The sequence below is a fragment of the Rutilus rutilus genome (assembly GCF_951802725.1).
Source record: "Rutilus rutilus genome assembly, chromosome: 20".
In the NCBI taxonomy this organism is placed as follows: Eukaryota; Metazoa; Chordata; class Actinopteri; order Cypriniformes; family Leuciscidae; genus Rutilus; species Rutilus rutilus.
In genome coordinates this window covers 8,836,117-8,857,935 of record NC_140225.1, presented here as the reverse complement: position 1 = coordinate 8,857,935, position 21,819 = coordinate 8,836,117, and the positions used below count along the sequence as shown (strand labels likewise).

Genomic DNA, 21,819 nt, shown 5'->3' with positions numbered 1-21,819 from the left:
CCTGTGCGCATGCACACATTTATACAAACACACTGAGAAAACATTAGCGCTGCACTTACAGGCTTCATTGGGCATCTTCTAATTTGATGTTTGCACATTATTACATATTAGTTTGAGCCATGCTAAAAATTTGCAGTGTCTAAGGATGTCATGTTTTTTTTTTTTTTCTCCTCTCTCTTTACTGTGTGTGTGTGTGTGTGTGTGTGTGTGTGTGAGAGATTGTGTTGACCCCCTGTCTGGTTTGGTGGTAACCTGAAATGCCTGGCTGCTGTGGGAGCAGCCTCTCCATTGGCTAGAATCTTCCTCTCCCCTCCCCTTTTACCTCTGGGTGCCTAGCAACCAGCCATTCTGATTGGCTGAAGCGGTGCCTTGCAAGGCACTCTGCTCAGTGATTAGAGCAGTCTGCCCCTTTTTGATTGGCCCTCGCCATGGCGCCAGTAGAAAGCAGTCACCTATAGCATGCCTCAACAGTAGGAGAGAGGCCAGAAGTAAACAGCATTGTCTGCAGAAACACGCTGTCACAACACAAGGGGGAGGTGTGATAGAGAGTAAGAAAGAGAAGGATGAGAGGAGTGAGGAAGAGAGAGAGAGAGAGAGAGAGAGAGAGATGGGGGGTGGAGAGGATACCACTGACAGTGTGGTGTGACTCATGCTGAGAGGATTGAAGAATGAGGTAATGCCTTATGTGTGGGATGATGTCATCCATAAGAATGCTGACCCCCACCCCCCCATCCCAACAAACACATACACCCCCTCCCATCTATTAATCTTTAGAGTGAACAGTTGTAATTAATGCGCTTTAATCTAATGAGACAAAAAGCTGGTATTTCTGCACACTATTCAATGCACAACAACAACACAGCATAATTTTATTGACACAGTGTCGGGCTTGTGCTGTAGACAAACCTAAGTTCATAACATCAATAGAACCTCCAAAAAAACAGGCCAGGTCACATTTCACACCATTAAGAAAACCGTCCCACTAAATTCCCATCACTGTAATGTTTTACTACAGTACAGTACAGTACAGTACAGTTTTATAATAAATATGTATTGTTGTGATGCTTGATTTCGATTGTTTGACAAACGTTTTAGGGTGTGCGATTATTTTTCAATAAGTAGAAGTTTCTGGTCTGTAAACTGCATTACAGTTCTGTATCACTTCACCAAATTATTTCAGTTATTTCAAAGTCCATTCAAAGATGTTTACCAAGCAAATATGACAAACAAAAGGATAAAATTTATGTTTTCCTTATGAAATTAACTTTTTGCTTTGTCTTTGTACACTTGCTTTGTAAAAATGTCTTGAGGTAACGATGGTATAAGTAAAATAATTCGATGACTTATTGAAAAATAATTTACACCCATGATGTAATGGCCACTCCGCTTTGTGTCACGGTTACATTTACCTCTTCGGGTGTGTCTTGTTTTTCAATAATTCAATGGCCTGTCGTCAATTATTTCTTATTTTATTGACTACTATTACTACTACAACGGTTAACTTAACTTAATTATCCCAAAAACTGCTTAATTTTCTCATTATATATAACTTATTATTTATTTTATTTTTGCGGTGAAATGTGACCCTGACGTGTTGACAGATTTTGTGAGATTTTCCTCAACAGGACAATGCTGTGCGAACACACAGTTCTTTGAAGTGTCATTTTGGTTTGAGTATGTCAGTGAAGTGTCTTTTTTTTTTTTTTTTTGAGTATGTCAGTGATGTCAACTTCTGATGGCACTCTGAATATCTCAGCTGTCGTAAAAAGATGCAAAATAATACCAAAGCAGGATCAGCAGTTTCATAGTAATGTTGCTTAGTCCTAAAGAGAATTAGCATTTTCAAGCATTCTCCTTCAGGCTTTTCTAATAGATTTTTAGACCAAAGGTTTTTGATTTGATTAAAATCAGGTCTGTCAACCCGATCTCATGAGAAAATTGTATGAATTTTTGTATGAATTTGTATGATGTGATTTGTATGTAAAAATGCATTGTTGTTTTTTAAGGTCCAACCCTAAAATTAAAGGGATAGTTCACCCAAAAATGAAAATTCTATCATCGTTTACTCACCCTCAAGTTGTTCCAAACCTGTATGAGTTTCTTTGTTCTGCTGAACACAAAGGAAGATATTTGGAAGAATGTTTGTAATCAAACAGATCTCGGTCCCCATTGACTACCATAGTATATATTTTTTCCTACTATGGAAGTCAATGGGGACCGAGATCTGTTTGATTACAAACATTCTTCCAAATATCTTCCTTTGTGTTCAGCAGAACAAAGAAACTCATACAGGTTTGGAACAAATTGAGGGTGAGTAGCCTAAATGATGACAGAATTTTCATTTTTGGGTGAACTATCCCTTTAACCCTCAGTGGAGCGTAAGCAGATTGTACGAAAAACGGTGAATGAGATTGTTTGAATGCATATTATGAAGTTGCCACCAATCTGCCAAAATGTCAAATGGTTTAGTTCAAGTAATGTTAACCACAGACCTTATACTCTCAAATTGAAAACCGTGATTCTGAAACCCATCGATTCCAGCTTGCCTTACACATTGACGTCACAACTGAACAACTCAGTTACGTTAAACTGTAAATGTTTTGGGTTGTTGTTTTTCTTGATAGCATGTCATCTGTAAACCTAAGTGTTTATTTTATTTAAAACGATATGTAGGGTGCACTAAAGTGATTTTCGTGCTGGGAGGAGTGTGAAATGATATGTTGTGTTTGTGTGAGTATGTATGTGTGGGAGATAGAGAGATTAGCGTTGAACAGGGAAGAGAGAGGGGATTGCGCCTGGCTTGATGTAATGCTATGTGTCAGACTCAGTGGAGCGCTATCATCTGTGGGAGGTCATTGAGTACAGAGGGATATCCTGCCTACATAGACACGCTTCATACTCAAACCTGCTGTGATCCCTTAAGACAAGGGCCAGACTGCCTTTAGCTAAGTCTCTCAAATTGAATGTGTCAAACAAGATTCCAGAAGTCGTTGCCCACAGCTGAACTGAGTATTTGATTCATGTTGGGCTGCTACAGGGTTCAGTCTGATATAATATTTTCTCTGCCCCTACATTCCCTAGTCATTAATGGGATCATAACAGCAGAGGTGACCAGATGTTTGCTGGTTGAAAATGATGGCCTAATTTGAAGGAAACTAAAGACGCCGGTTGTCGCTCAATGTGTGCCAGTATATCTGGGTTTGTTGGGCATTCTGTGTTTTTTTTTTTTTTTTTACAGTCTTCCCCTCTACCATAGTTCTCAAATCTCAATCCTGGGGAACGTACATTCAAATATTGCACAGCAAATTTCATGTCAGTGATTGTCAAATGGCATTAGTTCTTGTGTGTCATAACCGATCATCAATCTGCCCTGATTCCCAGATCTGAGAGCTAGAGAAGATTTTCAGTCAATGGCTGAATTTTCTGTTTTATGTAAACTAGCCTAACTATTATTACACTACAGGTTAAATTAATATTGTTAGGGAATTACTTACCTGAATAATTAGCGTAGACTGTGGTTGTTGCTCTCTTTTTATAGTTGATTATTAAAGGGGGGATTTTGTTACTACCGCAGAAATTACATATTCTTGCTTTAACTATTGATGCTACTCAAATCACTGCACATCAAAACTGCACCTTTGGGGCATTTTAAATGAATCAGCCGTCAACACCAAATTCAGCATTGAAGTGCAGATCTTTGTCAAGCCAAATATTCCCCATCAGAGAGAGCATTTTCAATACCGGCCTACCAGCAAGCATCCAGTGCATGAAGAAAATAGATTTGTAACGTGTCCAAAGTGAGAGGCTTTTTACTGAAGCTTTACATTTGTTTAAATACCACAGCACACTAACATGAGATACTATAGAGGTTAAATTACACTGCAGCCAACCTTTTACATTTACAGCTTGTGGTTAAGAGGTTTAAATTATGTATTTCCTTTCATGCAAGTCATACAATCTCCTTGTTGTGTAATAAAAAGTCATGTTGTGAAAAGTAATTTAATGTCATGTTCTTCAAGGCTTTGGGAGCCATGAGTGCACTGGAATCTTTATATACATGTAACAAACATATGTAGTTATATTACATTACATTGAAAGTAAAGTAATATTTAATAATAAAATAGTTAGTTAATGTAATGAAGAAGTACACCATTAGTTACTCTTCAAAGACACCCTTTGGAACTGACTTCCACAGTTGAAGTAACTATTATTTAAAAAAATAATAATAAAAAAAATAAAGTTTATTTAATCCAATGCAATGGCTGACATTTTTATTTTATATAAACTATTAATATGAATCAAGACAAACTAATCAAATTATTATAATTTATTTTTGCCTACATGCACGTTTTTATAGATATGTAATTCCGTGTAGCTGACATGGTAGATTTTCAGATGAGCTCTGTTGCAGCTAATGACATTAATGAAGTTCTGGATATCGGCTGGGGTTAAATTCTTGCTCTTCTAATTGATTGGCTTTAATTGTTCATTGATTTAGGATGTAATTGGGCTGAGGATGATTGAAGTCTCACCCACCGTGAAGATCCTGTAGAGCTGAAGATCAGGCACATAGATCACATGAGGGATTAACTCAGTGTAGCACAGTGATGAGTCATCATTGCAGCACACACACCACACACTCTTTAAACCTCTTACCCTCAGTACCACTGCAAGCTCTTTACAAGCCCCGCCCACCTAGACGTGATGGACAGATGATAAGCTAATCTCTTCATTTCTCAGCCAATCACAGTGATTGTTTTCATTCTCCAGGTGCTTGCTTTCTCATAGTGGTTTAACTTCCTATTGGTCCATACCAGGTATCAAGGTTAGATTAAGTGCAACAGGAAGTTGGTGATCTCATCCCCCCTTCTGTGTCTGTTTGAGCTGAGATCACTTTTTGGATTAGGGTCAGTTACATTACCCTTATATAATGGCCTTTTTGTGTGTGTGTGTGTGTGTGTGTGTGTGTTCAGGACACTTTTGCCCAATTGTCCATGTTTATCCTTTAAGGACATCTAGGATTGTGTTACTCTTCAGACAGCAGACAGAGTGCCAAATGTTAATGGCATACAGTGTGATAATGCCACACACAGACTCCAAGCTGATTGGTCAGAGTTTCAGTGTTGTCTGTCCCCTTGTCTCTATCCATCATGGTCTGCTCATTGTACCCACCTTGCTGCTGATGATCCGAAACGTGAAATATTTCCCAAGGTGAAATCATGTGCCACTTCAGCTAATTTACTACAACAATCTGATCAAAAACTAATAAATCTCTTATGACCTTTTTCTGTTCCTCAGATTTTTGGGAACAAGATGTTCATTCCCTCTCTGGACGGAGCTCTGTTCCAGTGGAACAGGGACAGGGAGAGTATGGAGGCTGTTCCCTTCAGTGTCGAGTCCCTGCTGGACTCCTCGTTCCGCATCGGAGAGGACACTGTGCTTGTAGGGGGCAAGTCCCTCACTACGTATGGCCTTGGTACATACAGTGGCAAGGTAAATCAAATAGATGTTTTCTTTTTGTTTTTCAGTTGTTTTTTAGAACAATAAATGATTGATGTGCTGTTGTGGCACTCTGCAAACTCTTTTATCATATTGTAGTATTGGTTGTCAGCTTTAACCTCCCTCTCTCTTCCTCTGTAGTTAAAGTATATTTGTTCAGCGGTGGGCTGCAGTCGGTGGGGGGACGAGGAAGGAGAGCCAGAGGACGTATTGTTACTCCAGAGAACACAGAAAACTGTCAGAGCTGTGAGGCCTCGCAACGGGTTTGAGAAGTAAGAAATACCCACAGGCTTTGGCTTCTGTTGAGCGCTTCATGTGACCTTGCTTTTGATCTTACAAATGAAACCGAGGTAGATTAGATGCAGAGCACAGCTTGGCAGCTTAATGTTGGAAAAACAATTGTAGAATAATAGTCATCCCTGTAAAATGCCAATTGTTTTCTGTCTTCTCTTCTCTTGGTAGATGGAACTTCAGCGTGGGAAACTTTGAGCTGAAATATGTCCCTGAGATTCAGTCCAACCTCAACTTCCTGGAGGGGGAGGCGTCTAACGGGGAGACATGGCGAGAGGTCAGACGTGAAGCACAGCGTGTCATCCAGGAGGAGACGGACACACAAACCAAAAATCATGCTAATACGCATCCAAACTCGCACACTCAGGTAGAGGGCTTAGACCTGGTCATTAAGGTTTCTGTGCCGGACTGGAAAGTCATGGCCTTCAGCACCAAACCAGAAGGACAGCTGATCTGGGAGCATCAGGTATCACACCTCAACCCATTAGGTTACTGTTTAGAGTTTTAGGTGAAACAAATCCACAATTCCTCATTTCTCATGATTTCGTTCTCTCTCTCCTCTCTGTGAAGTTTTGCACACCCATTGCATCTGCGTGGTTGGTAGGAGCGGGGAAGGTAACGCCCATTAGCCTGTTTGATGACACCTCATATAACTCCCACACCGACACCGAGGCTCAGGAGGATGATGACATCATAGAGGAGGCCCGCGGGGCCACAGAGTCCAGCGTTTACCTGGGTAACATGCACTTGACGGTTTACAGACCCTGTTTACATCTGGTATTGAAACTGGTATCGGCTGAATCGATCAAAAGTATTCAGGTCTAAATACATGTGTATATGGTATCCCAAATGTTTTTGTGATCCACTCACTCAAGTTACATTTGGAGGTGGTCAATGCTAACGCGTCCTGAGCAGCAGGGAAGAACCGCCTACTGGACTGTCAATCAACCGTTATTATTAAAAACGGGCTATAACTTTTGCTTTTAAATAAAAAATCTGTTCACTCAAAAAGCTCACTTTAAATTGAGTTATTACAGCTGCTCAGCTGAAATAATAAGCCTTCTGCTTATTTTAAAGTCAAACTTTTATTTTTACAAAGTAAAAATTGTAATTTTATTTTATTTATTAAAATTTATTTTATTTGTATTCATTTTATTAAGCAACAAGTCATTTTAACATTATTTCAAATAATGACATTTATGTTTTAAATAAATGCTGTACTTTTGAAATTTCTGTTCATCGAAGAATCCTGATACAAATATAATAGGTTCCACAAACTTTTAAGCAGCACAACTGTTTTCAACATTAATAATAAGAAATGTCTCTTAAGCACCAAATCAACATATTAGAAAAGTTATTTTAAATGGTTATATATCACAGTATTTCTGTTTTTGATCAACTAAATGCAGCATTTGGTGTAGGAAATAAGAAACGGTAGCATTCACAAAACCCCGTCACAGTTTGGGATTCATGTAAATACCAGGTGTAAACGGCAATCTTTCTTGAGAAATGGAGACATGTAATGTGAATCTAAAATGTGTTTTCTCTTTCCATTTAAAGGGATGTTTCAGGGTCAGCTGTACCTCCAGTCTTCTGTGAGAATCTCAGAGAAGTTTCCTTCGAAGCCCAAAGCTCTAAACGGCTGGAGAAGTGACACTGACATGATGCCACCACCTATAGTCAAATGGAAACCCCTCATCCGTGAGTATATTACACCAAATACACACAAAAGTATGTACTAAAGCTAGTGTGATGTTGTCAATAACATCAGTCCCTTTTCTCCTAGACTCCCCTTCCCGTACTCCAGTCCTGGTGGGCTCTGAGGAGTTTGATAAATGTCTGAATAATGATAAATTCTCTCATGAGGAGTACAGTAATGGAGCTCTGTCAATACTGCAGTACCCGTATGGTAAGAACAACTGCCCTTCAGGCCATTTGGACACTTGGTTTGACTGTTTGTGAACATGTGGTTTGAGAGAATTTGACCTCATCACCCTCTTCTCTGTTTCCCAATGTAGATAATGGATACTACTTTCCATACAGCCCTCGTTATCGTAACCGGCGTGATGAGACGGCAGTGAGTATTCTACTGAAGGATGGAGAGAGGTCACAGGTGAGAAGGAAAGACCCTGTGCTGCTACTGCCGTGGTGGAAGGAGATTTTGGGTACCATCATCTTCTGCATCGCTGCCACCACCTACATCGTCCGCAAGTTCTTCCACCCGCCCACAACATACGCGCGGGTAAACAAGAACTCTTCAACGTGTACATACACGACAATTATCTCATGGTTATTATTGTGTCAAATTAATATTAAAAGTCATGCATGTTGCACTGTTCTTAATTCATCTGTGCAGCAACGTAAGGAGTCTGAGACGCAGTGTCAAACTGACAACAAGTTTGAACTGGATGTTACAGAGCCCAAAGAAGTTGTCATCACAGAGACTCGTCCTTGTGAATATGTTTCTAGGTAACTGAGCATACACTTTGAATTTCATATTGATGTTAATATTGATTTAGGGACTATTGTAAGTTTAACAGTGTAGGGGGGTTAATTATTATTTCAGTTAGTTATTTTTGGTAATTTAATCAATTAAAGCGTTAGTAATAAAAAATGTAAAAAAAATGTCATCGGTTACTCACAATCATGTTGTTCTAAACCCGTAAGACTTTTGTTCATCTTCGAAACACAAATTAAGATATTTTCAGTTAAATCTGAGAGATTTCTGTCCTTCCATTGACAGGTCATGCAACTACCACTTTGACGCTTCAAAAAGTTCATAAAGAGATTGTAAAATTAAGCCAAATGAATTGATCAGTTTAGTCAAAATTTTCTGAAGAGACTCATCGCTTTATATGATGACCAGATTTCATTTAGTCTTTTATTCACACATAAACATTGATCTTCAGTTGTGTTTCGAATACAGCTTTAGAACGATATGAGGGTGAGTAAGTGATGACAGAATTTTCATTTTTGGGCTTATCCACTGCCAAAAGTAATGTCTGAAATAAATAAATATTAAGAATCAATGCATTAAAAATATGAATAGAAAACTGAAAATGCATTAAGAAGATTTTTTTTTTCTTAAAGACAAGTATATTTAAATATTAAGTAGATGGGCTACTTGCACATGGTATTAACATATAAACGATTAATCAATAATGTTAATTTTGACCATGAACTTAAAGTTCCATATATAACACATTTAATATATAACTCTAGCTCACACCATTGGTTGACCCAATGTCCAGCTTAGTTGGGTTGCTCAAACGCATTGCATTTCCATTTGGTGCTGCTAGAAATTACAGACTTTACATTTAAATGGTTATAAATGCCTCAGTCAGACCTACAGTTGGAGTTCCTCTTTTAAATAAGATTTTTTAAAATAGATTACACTTGTTTGCACATGGTACATTAGAGACTTGCAGTTGCTGAATGTGGAATGCACAGATGGCATCGTGATCATATTTTACTTTTAAATTCCCTGGGCTAAATGCACAGCTATTATGACTCAAGTGCTCTTGCTGTGCAGTTTATTTGTTGTTTGTGTTTGATTTGTTTTCAAGTGACATTTTAAATTACTAATTACAGCATGTAACACTTTTAGTTTTAGTGTGCTCTGATGTTGAGCTCATTTGAACACCGACACACACAGCTGTTTTTTTTGCACAACGTACCATTGTCCTTTTTAAGTGGTGCTTTAGATCAGCAGAACATAAAGTCCACATGACTTTATTCATAACTGATTTGGGTTTGTTTGTGTGTATCAGATACTTGACAGACTTTGAGCCAGTTCAGTGTTTGGGACGTGGTGGATTTGGTGTCGTGTTTGAGGCGCGCAACAAGGTGGATGACTGCAACTACGCCATCAAGAGGATCCGTCTACCCAACAGGTAACAGTCAACACAAAACTTTAACGCTCCATGAAAAGCATGATACAGGTGTCTGTATGCTTGTGTTTAATGCTGTGATTGTGATTGTAGGGAGTTGGCTCGTGAGAAGGTCATGCGAGAAGTAAAGGCTCTAGCTAAGCTGGAACACCAAGGCATCATCCGTTATTTTAACGCTTGGCAGGAGAGTCCGCCCCAGGGCTGGCAGGAGGACATGGACAAACGCTGGCTCAAAGACGCCAGGTGTGCAGAATGCTCTTGAACATAAATACATTTGTGATAAATACAGGGTTGTTGCGGTCACGGATAGCCAGAGATATTTTAAAGATATGATTTCTGGACCTGTAAAAATAATGAAAACTACTCTAGTAAATGTACATTTTATGCTAGGATCTAAAATGTTTCATTATCTTGAATATTTAGAGATATTGCAGTCTATTGAATGAATTTTCAAAATGGGACAATTCATTGAAATCCATCAAAATAGTATAAATATAAAATTATTTGCATTAAATTTAAAATAAAGTTGCAGCTGCTGCCTAGCAGTTAGTACATGCGCACTGAGTCATAGTGCTCATGTGAATGACACAAGTTTGAATTAAGCGTGCAACATTTTCTGATTACTTTCATGTACGTTTACAGTCGTTTTTGTATGTAAATACATATCTGTTGCTCTGTCTGGCTATCTATTATCTGTCTTTCTGTGGAACTATATGTCTATTATTGGTCTCTGTCTGCTTGACTTTCTGTGTCTTTAAGTATTATTATTATAACTAACTATCTATTATTTGTATGTCTGTCTTTCTAACTCTAATATTTGTCTAACTATCCAAATCTATTATTTATCTGCTTGTCTAGCTATCTATTGTCTGTCTGTCTATGTTGTATTTCTATCTACCTATCTATCTGTCTGTCTGTCTTTCTTTCTAACAATCTATTTGTTTTTGTCTAACTATCTGTTATGTATCTGTCTGTCTGTCTGTCTGTCTATCTGTTTTCTGTCTGTAACTATCTATTTTCTGTCTAACTATCATCTGTCTGTCATGGATCTAATTAAATTATTTATTTATTTTTATTATAAATATAAATCAGGTGTATTTTAGTGAAGCAAGGACATTAATGGGAATGATTTTTATTTTTTCTCAGTACTGCTGACTGGTTACTGAGCTCTCCTGACCACATGGAGGCATTCTCAGTCAAGGTTCCTGTGGCCACTCCTTCTCCAGTGGACTCCTCATGCATGTGTGCGGCCAGTGGGGACACGAGCGTGTGCGTCGGGGATCAGGTGTGTGTGGAAGGTCTGGGACCGGACAGTATGATGTCAGAGCGTGACAGTCAGGCCGACCCAGACGCTGTCCTGGAGGTCTCGGATTCCCCCCACTCTTTTGAGCTCTGCCCTCCTCGCACAGTTGCTCATGGCGACTGCACTTCTTCCTCCTTCGATATAGTTTTTGAGGACTCAGGCTGTGAACACCAGGACAATGACAGTGACCTCAGCGGAAGTACACCTGTGCCACCTGCGTGCCTTTCACAGTCTGGCTCCAAAACCCAGCGTAGTACATCATTGGGACCACCCTCTAACTTGCCATCAAGGCCCACCTCTCTGAGCCTGGCCCCCAGCACCCCCTGCCCTGTCACACGGCCCCCGCTCACACCTAAGGTCTACTTGTACATTCAGATGCAGCTGTGCAGGAAGGAGAACCTGAAGGACTGGATGGCCCAGAGGTGTTTGCCTGAGCTCAGGGAGCACAGTCAGTGTCTGGATATCTTCCTGCAGATCGCAGAAGCTGTGGATTTCCTGCATAGCAAAGGACTTATGCACAGAGATCTTAAGGTAGGATGCTGAAAATGAAGCGTGATTGCAGTGAGGGGTTTTCCCAATGCAATCCGCTCTTTCATTTCCTTCTCTTTCTCTTTCTCTCTCAGCCATCCAATATCTTCTTCACAATGGATGACGTGGTGAAGGTGGGAGACTTCGGACTGGTCACTGCTATGGATCAGGAGGAAGACGATGAGGAGCTGAGTAACCTCACACCAATGCCAATGTATGCCCGTCACACTGGCCAAGTGGGCACCAAACTCTACATGAGCCCTGAACAGGTCAGTTCCAGTCACTCTCTGCACAAACTATACACAATTTAGAGTGAAAACAATGCTGGTGCTTGTTTAGCGTAAAACAAGCAAAGGAAAACGATCATATTTCTACTTGGCAGAATTTTTTTTTTTTTCTCTCTTTCATCTCTTCCTTTTTCCCCCCTTTAGCTGTCTGGGAATTCTTATTCTCACAAGGTGGACATTTATTCACTTGGCCTGATTCTTTTTGAGCTTCTCTGTCCATTCCGCACCCAGATGGAGAGAGTCAGGGTAAGACCGCATATATTTAAGGATACTACCATTCAAAAGTTTGGGGTTGATAGTATTTTATGATTTTGAAGGAAGTCTCTAATGCTCACCTAGGCTGCATTTAATAAAAAATAAAAAAATAAAAATAAAAAAAACGGTAATACTGTGAAATATTATTACAATTTATTTAAAATAACCCTTTTCTATTTTAAAATGTAATTTATTCCTGTGATGGCAAAGCTGCCAATACTCCAGTCTTCAGTGTCTCATGATCCTTCATAAATCATTCAAATATGCCGATTTTTTTTTTTTGTGTTCAAGAAACCTTTCTTATTATTACCAATGAACAGCATTTATTGGAAATCGAAATATTTTGTAACATTATAAATGTCTTTACTGTCACTTTTGATCAATTTAATGGATCCTTACTGAATAAAAGTATTAATTTCTTTAAAAAAAAACTAAAAACTTTTGAACGGTAGTATTACTCATGTGAATACAAATAGAATATGTAATTATATTGTACCGATTGGTAAACATCTTGCTGATTTTCTTTCAGACTCTCACAGAGGTCAGAGCCCTACAGTTTCCTGCTGCTTTCTGTAAGGCCAATGTCCTGGAAGTAAGTGTGTTTGTGTGCCTATACTGCTGGGTATTTTGCAATGGAGGTGGAGTGGGAGTGACCGTACAATTGGGAAATCATAAAGATGAACAACACTTCTAGTGCCCCCTATAGGTGCAAGGTTACAATTACTACATCAACATGTCCAGCCTTATGTATGTTTTCATTCACACAGCAGCAGAATGCAGTTGTCAGACCTGTTTTAGAACACTAAATGTAGAATGTTAAATCAGATGTATTTAGAGCGTATCACAATGCATGCACACGTTTCAAAGCAGCTTCATAGAATTTTTTTTTTGACTGTACTAAAGCATAAAAATGACATATGTTTGCAGATATATAAGAAAATGTGCTCAGTTCATACACTTGTTTCTCTGAAAAACAATGCTACAGCCAGTTATTCTACTTTGAAATGTGTGTTCCATGTCGGAATGTGTTTTTGGTTTGGTATGTGTGATCCCGCCCACTGCCAATTTACCCTATAGTATTTCGACACCTCAGGTTGCCAGTTGGCAGAAAACACAGCGTATTGCAGCCATGGAAGCCAGCAATGAACTGGGTCAGAGATTGCTGATTCTATCTGACCTAAAAAGCCTTGGCATCCATATTAAAAAGCTATACGACCATAGGTATTTTAAACACGGATAAATCAACTCATCAACTTACAGTGTAAGGCTCGTCGCCTTCCATTGTCAAATGCGCTCGCTCCTGTTGCGTGTCCTCAATCTTGCAACCCTTGTGAGCGTTGAGTCTGAGAAGGAGGGGTGGGGGAAACAAGTTTATCCAATATTTGGAATTTTAACCACTAGCTGTCAATACAACATACTGTCCATGTGAATGAGCAACTGTGGTTTTGGCAAGATGTCCAACTCTGAAGGAAATAGTTTTGTTCACCCACCGTCATTCACTTTCAGAAAATTTAGATTGAACTGATGAATTTACACTCACAACTATTATATTGTATGGAAAATGGGCTTGAATTGGGTTATTCCTTCATACAGACAGTACTTAAACTGATACTATAACCCAGTGGTTCTGGGATTATTTTTTTGGGCGATTATTTATTTTTAGGGGTTTGAAGACCCCTATATAAAATTAACAGAACTATAACTCTAATATATATTAACCATATTATATAATTCAAAAACTGGGAGTGTTGATATAGGTAAATTTAAGAAATTTCAAGAACTGTTTTTCAATAAAAACAATAGTTTTTTTCAATGTTCTTCTAGCATTTGAATCAAGTAAATTTTTTATTAAAATTATATATTATATATATAATAAATCTAAGTCATCCAGTGGTCCATTCAGAAGTGTGCTGAGGCCCCCTAGTGTAAGCTGTTGTCAAGCGGTCTCTTTATAAATGATATATTATTAGGAATTATTCCGTACACTAATATCCAGTGTTGGGTAAGTTACTTTAAAAAAGTAATTAGTTATAGTTATTACTTACTTCTCACAAAAAGTAACTGAGTTATGTGAATGTGTGAAATAACTTGGATACCCCCAATATTAAATATGTTGAATGAAATGGACACTAAATAGAATAAATTATCTCGGACACACTCGTTCTCTCTCGCGCACTGTTGCCGCGTTTTATTGCCAGTAACGGTAACGGCGTTGTAACGGAGGGAACAGTAATTAGTTTGATTACTTGTTACTGAAAAAAATAATGCCGTTATTCCCATCACTGCTAATATCATTGTATCTGTTTGTTTCAGGCACAGATGGTGCGCTGTATGCTGTCCCGAGTGCCCGCGGAACGCCCTGAGGCGTCAGAAATCACAGAGGCCGCTTTATTCCAGGAGCTGGAGATGCCCTGCAGAATCCGACCACGCACTCGAACGTACAGCGCTTCGTCTGCAGGACGACCGTCACGACAGATATCCTCATCAAATTAGAACTCCCACTCAAAGACACACACATACTGTGCCTCGTCTGCGGGATGACAAACACAACCTGTCACCACCTCTTGCAACGCACATCATTCAGATAAAGAGCAGATAAACTGAGCCCAACTAAACAACAGATCATTCCACAAACCTCTACAACTGGAATCACACACATCGTAAACATAAATGAAATTGCTGCCCACTGTGGCATTTGTGCCAAGGGTGTTCAATAATTAACAAAAAGGCCCCATTGCATTTCTTTCAACTCATAGTCAACCAATCCCATGAGTCCATGCTCCAGAAGCATTTTAACACATACACACACACACTTGCAGTAGGAGGAGAGTTGTTGTTTTTTCCAGTGCTAACGAATGCTGATGAATGACCTGCCTTCGGACGCCGTTCACTCTGCATGTCTTAAACGGGAAGTTGTGCGACGCGTGCTTTCCTGTCCAAACGGGGACATCGGGGAGTTCTTTTTCTCCTCTAATGTAAATAGGCTTAAATACCAAGCAAGAGAGGCTTTGTGTGCTTTAAAGGTGCTCGTTCAAGACCGAACGCACAAGTTCAGAGGCATTATAGCCACTCGCTGATACAGTGTTAGTGGTTAATGTGCGCATTACTTGATGAACATGAATCTGCATATGACTGAGTGGATGTGGAAATATTCAAACTGCCTTTAAGCTGGACTTTGAGACACGAATGACATGTTAGTGATGGTCAGTATGAGACTTAGAATGGAGTGATTTGAAACGGAGACTTTAAAAATCATTCTGTAAAATACTTCATGTCAGTAGCACCCAGAAAGGTAGTTTACTGGATCATTTAGAAACATTTTCTGAATAAGAAAGAAGTGCTTTGACTAATCACACAATAGGAAAGGATACAGCTGGAGGAATCACTTCGACCAAATATTCAGCACACACCCTTAATTGTAACATATCAGGTAATTACTGATTGTATGATTTTTCTTACCGATTTTGATTAAAAGGAGTGAATTTTCTTTTGTACATGATGGAATTTTCTGTATAGTGACTGCTTTTTATGACTTTTTTCAACTTCTATGGATGTTTTTCCTAAGAATTGTTGTCAAAGTTTGAGAGAATGGCGATAGAGTGGATTGTTGTGACGGATTGGATCTCTGTGGTCGCGTTAAAGAGCACCGGGTGCCTCGGCGCCTTCAGGAGCAGCTTCTGTATGTATGTGAATACTGGTGTGTTTCCTGAACAGGCCATATGCTGCAGAACGGACTTGAGATTATGACCTTTGACCCTTAAGCACGAGGACTGCGTCCTGTAATCCACGTCAGGGACCACTTTGTGAACCTTTCACCTTTTAACCTATATCTGTGAACCCGACCCAGTGAAGACAGCAACGAGTGCTAATCCTGTTCAGATCACTGTGGCAAATCCTTCCAACAGATCTTTCCCTGTCTAATAATTCTCCTCAGTCCTTGGTTTAAATTCACTTTATTGATGCCCATTATTGTTAATTTAGAGTTTGTTTCAGTTTGTCCAATGTTCTAAAGATGTTTTTTTTGTTTTTTTTTTGTGACTGTTGAAATCCCGGGTTCATGTTCTTTAGCCGAGCCATGTCTCCTGCCGTTTATGTAAATATGTTTGTTTTTATTTATGTCGACTACAAAAATCAATCCGTTGGATTGGTTGAGGTATAAAATAAGGTATATGAATGCACTTCATCCAGTGGAGTGCGTTGAAATATTGTGACTTCTTACAAGTCAATAATGTAATAAACGTTCTATGATGTTTGTAAAAGTGTTTTGTTTGTTTTTTCATAAAAAAATCTAACATGAATATACACTAATAACGATTTTAGATGCACTATGCTAAAATATAATGCAACTGAATTTAGTCCAGGTTTCAGCAGGTTGCTGCTGTAATACATGCTATAAATCTAAAGCTATTTTTTAAAAATTAAAATCTTGATGTTGACATTGACATTCTTTTCTTAGAATTTTTCATCGTACATGTGAATACCACAAAGTGCCACAAGAGAACGCTGTTTAACTACATTTAATTTTTACAGACACTTTTTTTTTTTTGTCTGTAATTGATACACCAGAATTGTGTGGAAATGAACCTTGTCACAAACAATTCGCATTTAATATCAGTCCTTTAGAAAGAGCTGTAGAGAATCATGCTTACTTTTTTTAACTTGATGTCCCAACCACGTAACTTAACGTTGTATATATCCCACACAGAATAAAACCAATTCTACTGCATTATACGTACCTATTATCATATTGCTTTATTCCTGTAATAATTCATATTATGGTATATGTTTATATTATTTTCTCTGAGCCAATTTTCATAATTACTTTATTAAATTCCGCGCTCCTTATCAATCAATGCGCACTTCCGCATGTCGTCATTTCCGGGTGTCAATATGCGTCTCGGCACTGCAGCGATAAGCATCGGTAAGATGTGAACAAGAAAAAAATATATAAAAAAATCCTCCTCCAAAGAAACCACGGGCCGCCTACAGCATCGACGATACTGCTATCCTTTGTCTCCCATCATCCGCTAGGCACTAGCAGCGGATTCGTCACCGTCTGTCAGCCGTTTCTGTGGGAATGGCCGCGGAGGTTCGGAGGGCCCTTGGCCGGGGCTGGTGTCTCTCACACGGCCTGGCTCGCGTAGGCCTTCACGGCACCGTTCTGCGATCTATTCTCTTCATCACAGCCCTCAGCGGACTGGTACGTCTTCCCGCGGCCACGGAGGCGAAGGAGTGCGATAAGCCGTGCTTGAACGGCCAGTGTAACACAGCCAGCGGCGTGTGTGTATGCGAGCCGGGATGGGTCGGGGAGCAGTGCCAGCACTGCGGCGGCCGCTTCAGGTGAGACACAAACGGCTCTTATTCACAGCTGATTCTCGTGACATTGACACGAACGCGTCTAATGCGTGAAGTTCGTTCAGAACACTCTGTAACTTTTGTCAGGGACCGGTTCATCCATGAAATATTAACAGCGTATCATGAAGGCTCATGTTAAGGAATTATGAAGATACACAACCTGCGTTGTTTGGAATCTGATGCTCATTAGAGTCAGATACTGTCATTAGAAACTGCTTTATGGTGTTAAATTTAAGTCTAAATCAAGTCTTGAAGCTCTTAAAGTTTTTAAATAAGCAGTGGGCAGCGGTGTTCTGACACTAGGCAGGCAAAGTCCTCACTGCTTTTTATGTTTATTTCTAATCCAATAAATCGTTGTTCCAGTTATACTTTCTGTTGTTGACACATTTTTCCAGATTAAATAGCCTAAATAAACATTGTTATTTTTACGCTGTCCACAAATAGTTATTGAATTTTGTATTTTTACATTACGCTTTACATTTGACATGAATTCATATTTTATTTATTAAAACAAGCAACTCGAGTGTTTTCTGTTAGGATCAGTGTCTGATGATACTTTGACAAAACATAGTTCTTGTTGTTATTTGTCACTTTTAGTGACTAATTTGTCATTAGCACACGTCTTTTTTTTTTTTTTTTTTTTTCGTAATATAAGTGTTTTATATAGTCATGTACTTTATATACGTTATATGCAAACTATGGATGCAAAAAAAAATTGGTTTGAGCTTATTGGCCAAATGCTCTTAAACGGATAGTTAAATTAAAATTCTGTCATCATTTACTCACCCTCATGTCGTTCCAAACCCGTAAGACTTTTGTTAATCTTCGGAAACACAAATGAGGATCTTTTTGTTGAAATCTGAGAGCTAAAGCGGTTAAGTCCAAATTTCTCGATCACTTTATATGATGAACAGATTTAATTCAGTCTTTTATTCACATATAAACATTGATCAGCGAACATAAACAGATTGATGAGCGAGTGAGCGAACCTGATTGATGAACGAGAATGAACCTCATTGGTTCTTTCTGAAGCTCAAACGTGCTGCGTAACACGAGAATGAACCTCATTGGTTCTTGCTGAAGCTCAAACGTGCTGCGTAACACGAGAATGAACCTCATTGGTTCTTGCTGAAGCTCAAACGTGCTGCGTAACACGAGAATGAATCTCATTGGTTCTTGCTGAAGCTCAAACGTGCTGCGTAACATGAGAATTAACCTCATTGGTTCTTTCTGAAGCTCAAACGTGCTGCGTAACACGAGAATGAACCTCATTGGTTCTTGCAGAAGCTCAAACGTGCTGCGTAACACGAGAGTGAACCTCATTGGTTCTTGCTGAAGCTCAAACGTGCTGCGTAACACGAAAATGAACCTCATTGGTTCTTGCTGAAGCTCAAACGTGCTGCGTAACACGAAAATGAATCTCATTGGTTCTTGCTGAAGCTCAAACGTGCTGCGTAACATGAGAATGAACCTCATTGGTTCTTGCTGAAGCTCAAACGTGCTGCGTAACACGAGAATGAATCTCATTGGTTCTTGCTGAAGCTCAAACGTGCTGCGTAACATGAGAATTAACCTCATTGGTTCTTGCTGAAGCTCAAACGTGCTGCGTAACACGAGAATGAACCTCATTGGTTCTTGCAGAAGCTCAAACGTGCTGCGTAACACGAGAGTGAACCTCATTGGTTCTTGCTGAAGCTCAAACGTGCTGCGTAACACGAAAATGAACCTCATTGGTTCTTGCTGAAGCTCAAACGTGCTGCGTAACACGAAAATGAACCTCATTGGTTCTTGCTGAAGCTCAAACGTGCTGCGTAACACGAAAATGAACCTCATTGGTTCTTGCTGAAGCTCAAACGTGCTGCGTAACACGAAAATGAACCTCATTGGTTCTTGCTGAAGCTCAAACGTGCTGCGTAACACGTGAACATGCTTGAGCTTCCGTTTACCACAACTGATGTGTGAGTTGATGAATGTTTAAATGTGAATAAAAGCCTAAATTAATTCTGTTCATCTTATAAAGCAATTGAGTCTCTTCAGAAAATTTGGACTAAACCATTCAATTCATATGGATTAGTTTTACGATCTTTTTATGAACTTATTGAAGTGTCAAAGTGGTAGTTGTGTAGCTGTCAATGGAGAGACCGAAATCCCTCAGATTTAATCAAAAAGATTCTCATTTGTGTTTCGAAAATGACCAAAAGTATTACATTTTTGGGTGAACTAACCCTTTCAAATGTTGACCCTCATGACAATCACTGAATATTTTGCACCCAGTCGTCATCAATAATTGTTATTGTCAAAAATGATTCGAGTTTCATACTAGGTAGGTAGTGTGATTCAACTGTTTTCGCAAAACGTGTTTTTGTAACTTCTCAACAACATTGGCATAAAACTGACCAGATCAACTTCACTGATGTACAGTATGACCAGTAATAGGCTATTATAAGGTTTCTTTGGAATAAGACGTTTGCCACATGCTTCTCCATCATGGGATGTGACTCACTGATGGGCAAAGTCTGGCAGAGACACTGGCTACATTGGAGGCTTTGGGTCATGCAGGGTGAATATGGCTCCAAATAGCTGAGAAGAGACAGGCAGACTGAAGCCAAATGATCATGTGGTGTCAATCACGAATCTTAACACAGCCATGCTGGAGGCAGAGACCGTTCATAACATTCTACTATTTCATCTCGGATCAGGAATGTTCCTGTCTTCCTAATGATAAGTCAATGGAACAGAGTGTAAATTAAATAGTAGCTCTGTTTTCCAATATAGATCCCTGCCAAGGACGTGTACTTCGGGTATATTGTGAGCACACAATCATAATCATAATAATAATCATTGTTTTGACTCTTCTCACATGATCTTTCATAATCTGACTGATCTGACAGTGATAATACTCAGTGTCGTTATTGCTAAACTAGAAGTAAAAGTAAAATAGTTTTCAGTAATTGATTTAAAGCTAAAATAAACTTAAACTTAAAAGACTTAAATGTTTCTTGGCAACTTACTGAAATAAGTTTTAAACTGAAGTAAAAGTAAAGCAAAGTAGAAATATAAAAAACAAACAAATCAAAATGGCACAACAAAATAACTCAAATTAAAATGAAAATTGGCCAATGTTAAACAAGGAGTTGATCATGCCGTAGTGTAACAACAACGATCACCTGACCATTGGCATTTTTTAACAGTGTTGTTGTATAAAACCATATGATTACTTGCCTCTGATACTTCAGTTGAACCACTTATTATTGCCTCATTATTATTATATATGTATTTTAAGTAATTTTTAAAGGCTATTGTTCACTTAGGTCTCTTTTTATTACCACTAAAAAATGATCCGATTAATCTACAAAATCGACTCATTATTACTCGATTACCTAAATAATCGTTGGGTATGACAGCCCTGGATTAGTTAAAACGTTTCAAAATGCACCTGTATTGTTTTGTATTTTCTGACTTTCGGTCGAATAAAAATTTTTTTTTCCAGTCATATATTTTACTATTGGACATTTCTTAAAAATAGTGTCAAGTGATCTCTAAGTCTCACTCTCCTGAATCCAATATCGTCTCATCATGTGAGCTAAGTGTATTGTCACTCCCCTAATAAAACATCATTTCCCTGTAATAAAATTGTGGTTCGTGATAATGCTGAGTGGCTAGCCAGCTAAACAAGTAATAAAAACTCAGTGAGTGTTTTAGCGCAATTTTCTCACGTCATGGGATCACAACACTAAGAGATAGTAAATGAAAGAGAAAATAAGTTGCTCGAGAATATAACTTTCTCTTGAAATTCAAATGAACTTTCTGAAATCAAATCAGCAATGGATAATAAAAAAGGCACAATCACTTGACTAGTTGAACATCATTTTTTTTATTAGCTCATTATTTTTTACATCTTGTGTTCACTCAATATCCTCGATTTTCTCTGTATCAGCATCCTTTTCTGCTTTGTCCTCTTCAGATTCTTCCTTCTTTTCTGCTTGACTATTGGCTTGTGACTTTGTAAACTCTTCTTCTGCTTTCGAGATATTTGCCAAAACATCCTCTGAAAGCCACGAGTCATCGTAGAAATCAGATACGCCTGATGAGGAAGCCGTTGGTGTGGATGTCGCCATCTTTTGTCGCTTTGCTGAACGTTCTTCCATTTATTTTGCAACAACCTCTTGTCGTTTTCTCATATATTCTTGCTCCTTCTCCAAATCCTGATCGATACCTTCATTGATTTCTTGCCGTAATTCAGTGGAATTAATTGTGCTCATGACTCTTGTGAATACCTTCCTTACGTATTTCTGTGGAACAATAGTTTTATAGGTGAAAAGGCAATATTTTTCTTATTTCCTTTCATATAAAGATTTAATTAATTTTTGAAGCATAAAGGAAAGATTTTTGATCAATTCTTTTTTTCTAA

At 38.7% G+C, this 21,819-nt stretch overlaps 2 protein-coding genes across 3 annotated transcripts in view; both read left to right on the top strand.

Annotated features, from left to right (window-relative positions):
- eif2ak3 (eukaryotic translation initiation factor 2-alpha kinase 3) overlaps nt 1-16,329 on the top strand; it is a 31,774-nt gene extending 15,445 nt beyond the window's left edge. Inside the window, exons 3-17 of the mRNA XM_084391189.1 lie at nt 5,299-5,493; nt 5,641-5,771; nt 5,962-6,256; nt 6,361-6,526; nt 7,351-7,491; nt 7,577-7,699; nt 7,809-8,032; nt 8,147-8,259; nt 9,561-9,683; nt 9,774-9,923; nt 10,827-11,514; nt 11,607-11,780; nt 11,943-12,044; nt 12,583-12,645; nt 14,367-16,329. Coding sequence (XP_084247315.1) covers nt 5,299-5,493; nt 5,641-5,771; nt 5,962-6,256; nt 6,361-6,526; nt 7,351-7,491; nt 7,577-7,699; nt 7,809-8,032; nt 8,147-8,259; nt 9,561-9,683; nt 9,774-9,923; nt 10,827-11,514; nt 11,607-11,780; nt 11,943-12,044; nt 12,583-12,645; nt 14,367-14,546 — 2,868 coding nt within the window. The 3' untranslated portion in view covers nt 14,547-16,329. The remainder of the gene's footprint in view (nt 1-5,298; nt 5,494-5,640; nt 5,772-5,961; nt 6,257-6,360; nt 6,527-7,350; nt 7,492-7,576; nt 7,700-7,808; nt 8,033-8,146; nt 8,260-9,560; nt 9,684-9,773; nt 9,924-10,826; nt 11,515-11,606; nt 11,781-11,942; nt 12,045-12,582; nt 12,646-14,366) is intronic.
- Nucleotides 16,330-16,924: 595 nt separating this feature from the next.
- atrn (attractin) overlaps nt 16,925-21,819 on the top strand; it is an 81,398-nt gene continuing 76,503 nt past the window's right edge. For both annotated transcript variants that reach the window (XM_084391187.1, XM_084391186.1), the window contains exon 1: nt 16,925-17,393. In XM_084391187.1, coding sequence (XP_084247313.1) covers nt 17,131-17,393 — 263 coding nt within the window. In that variant the 5' untranslated portion in view covers nt 16,925-17,130. The remainder of the gene's footprint in view (nt 17,394-21,819) is intronic.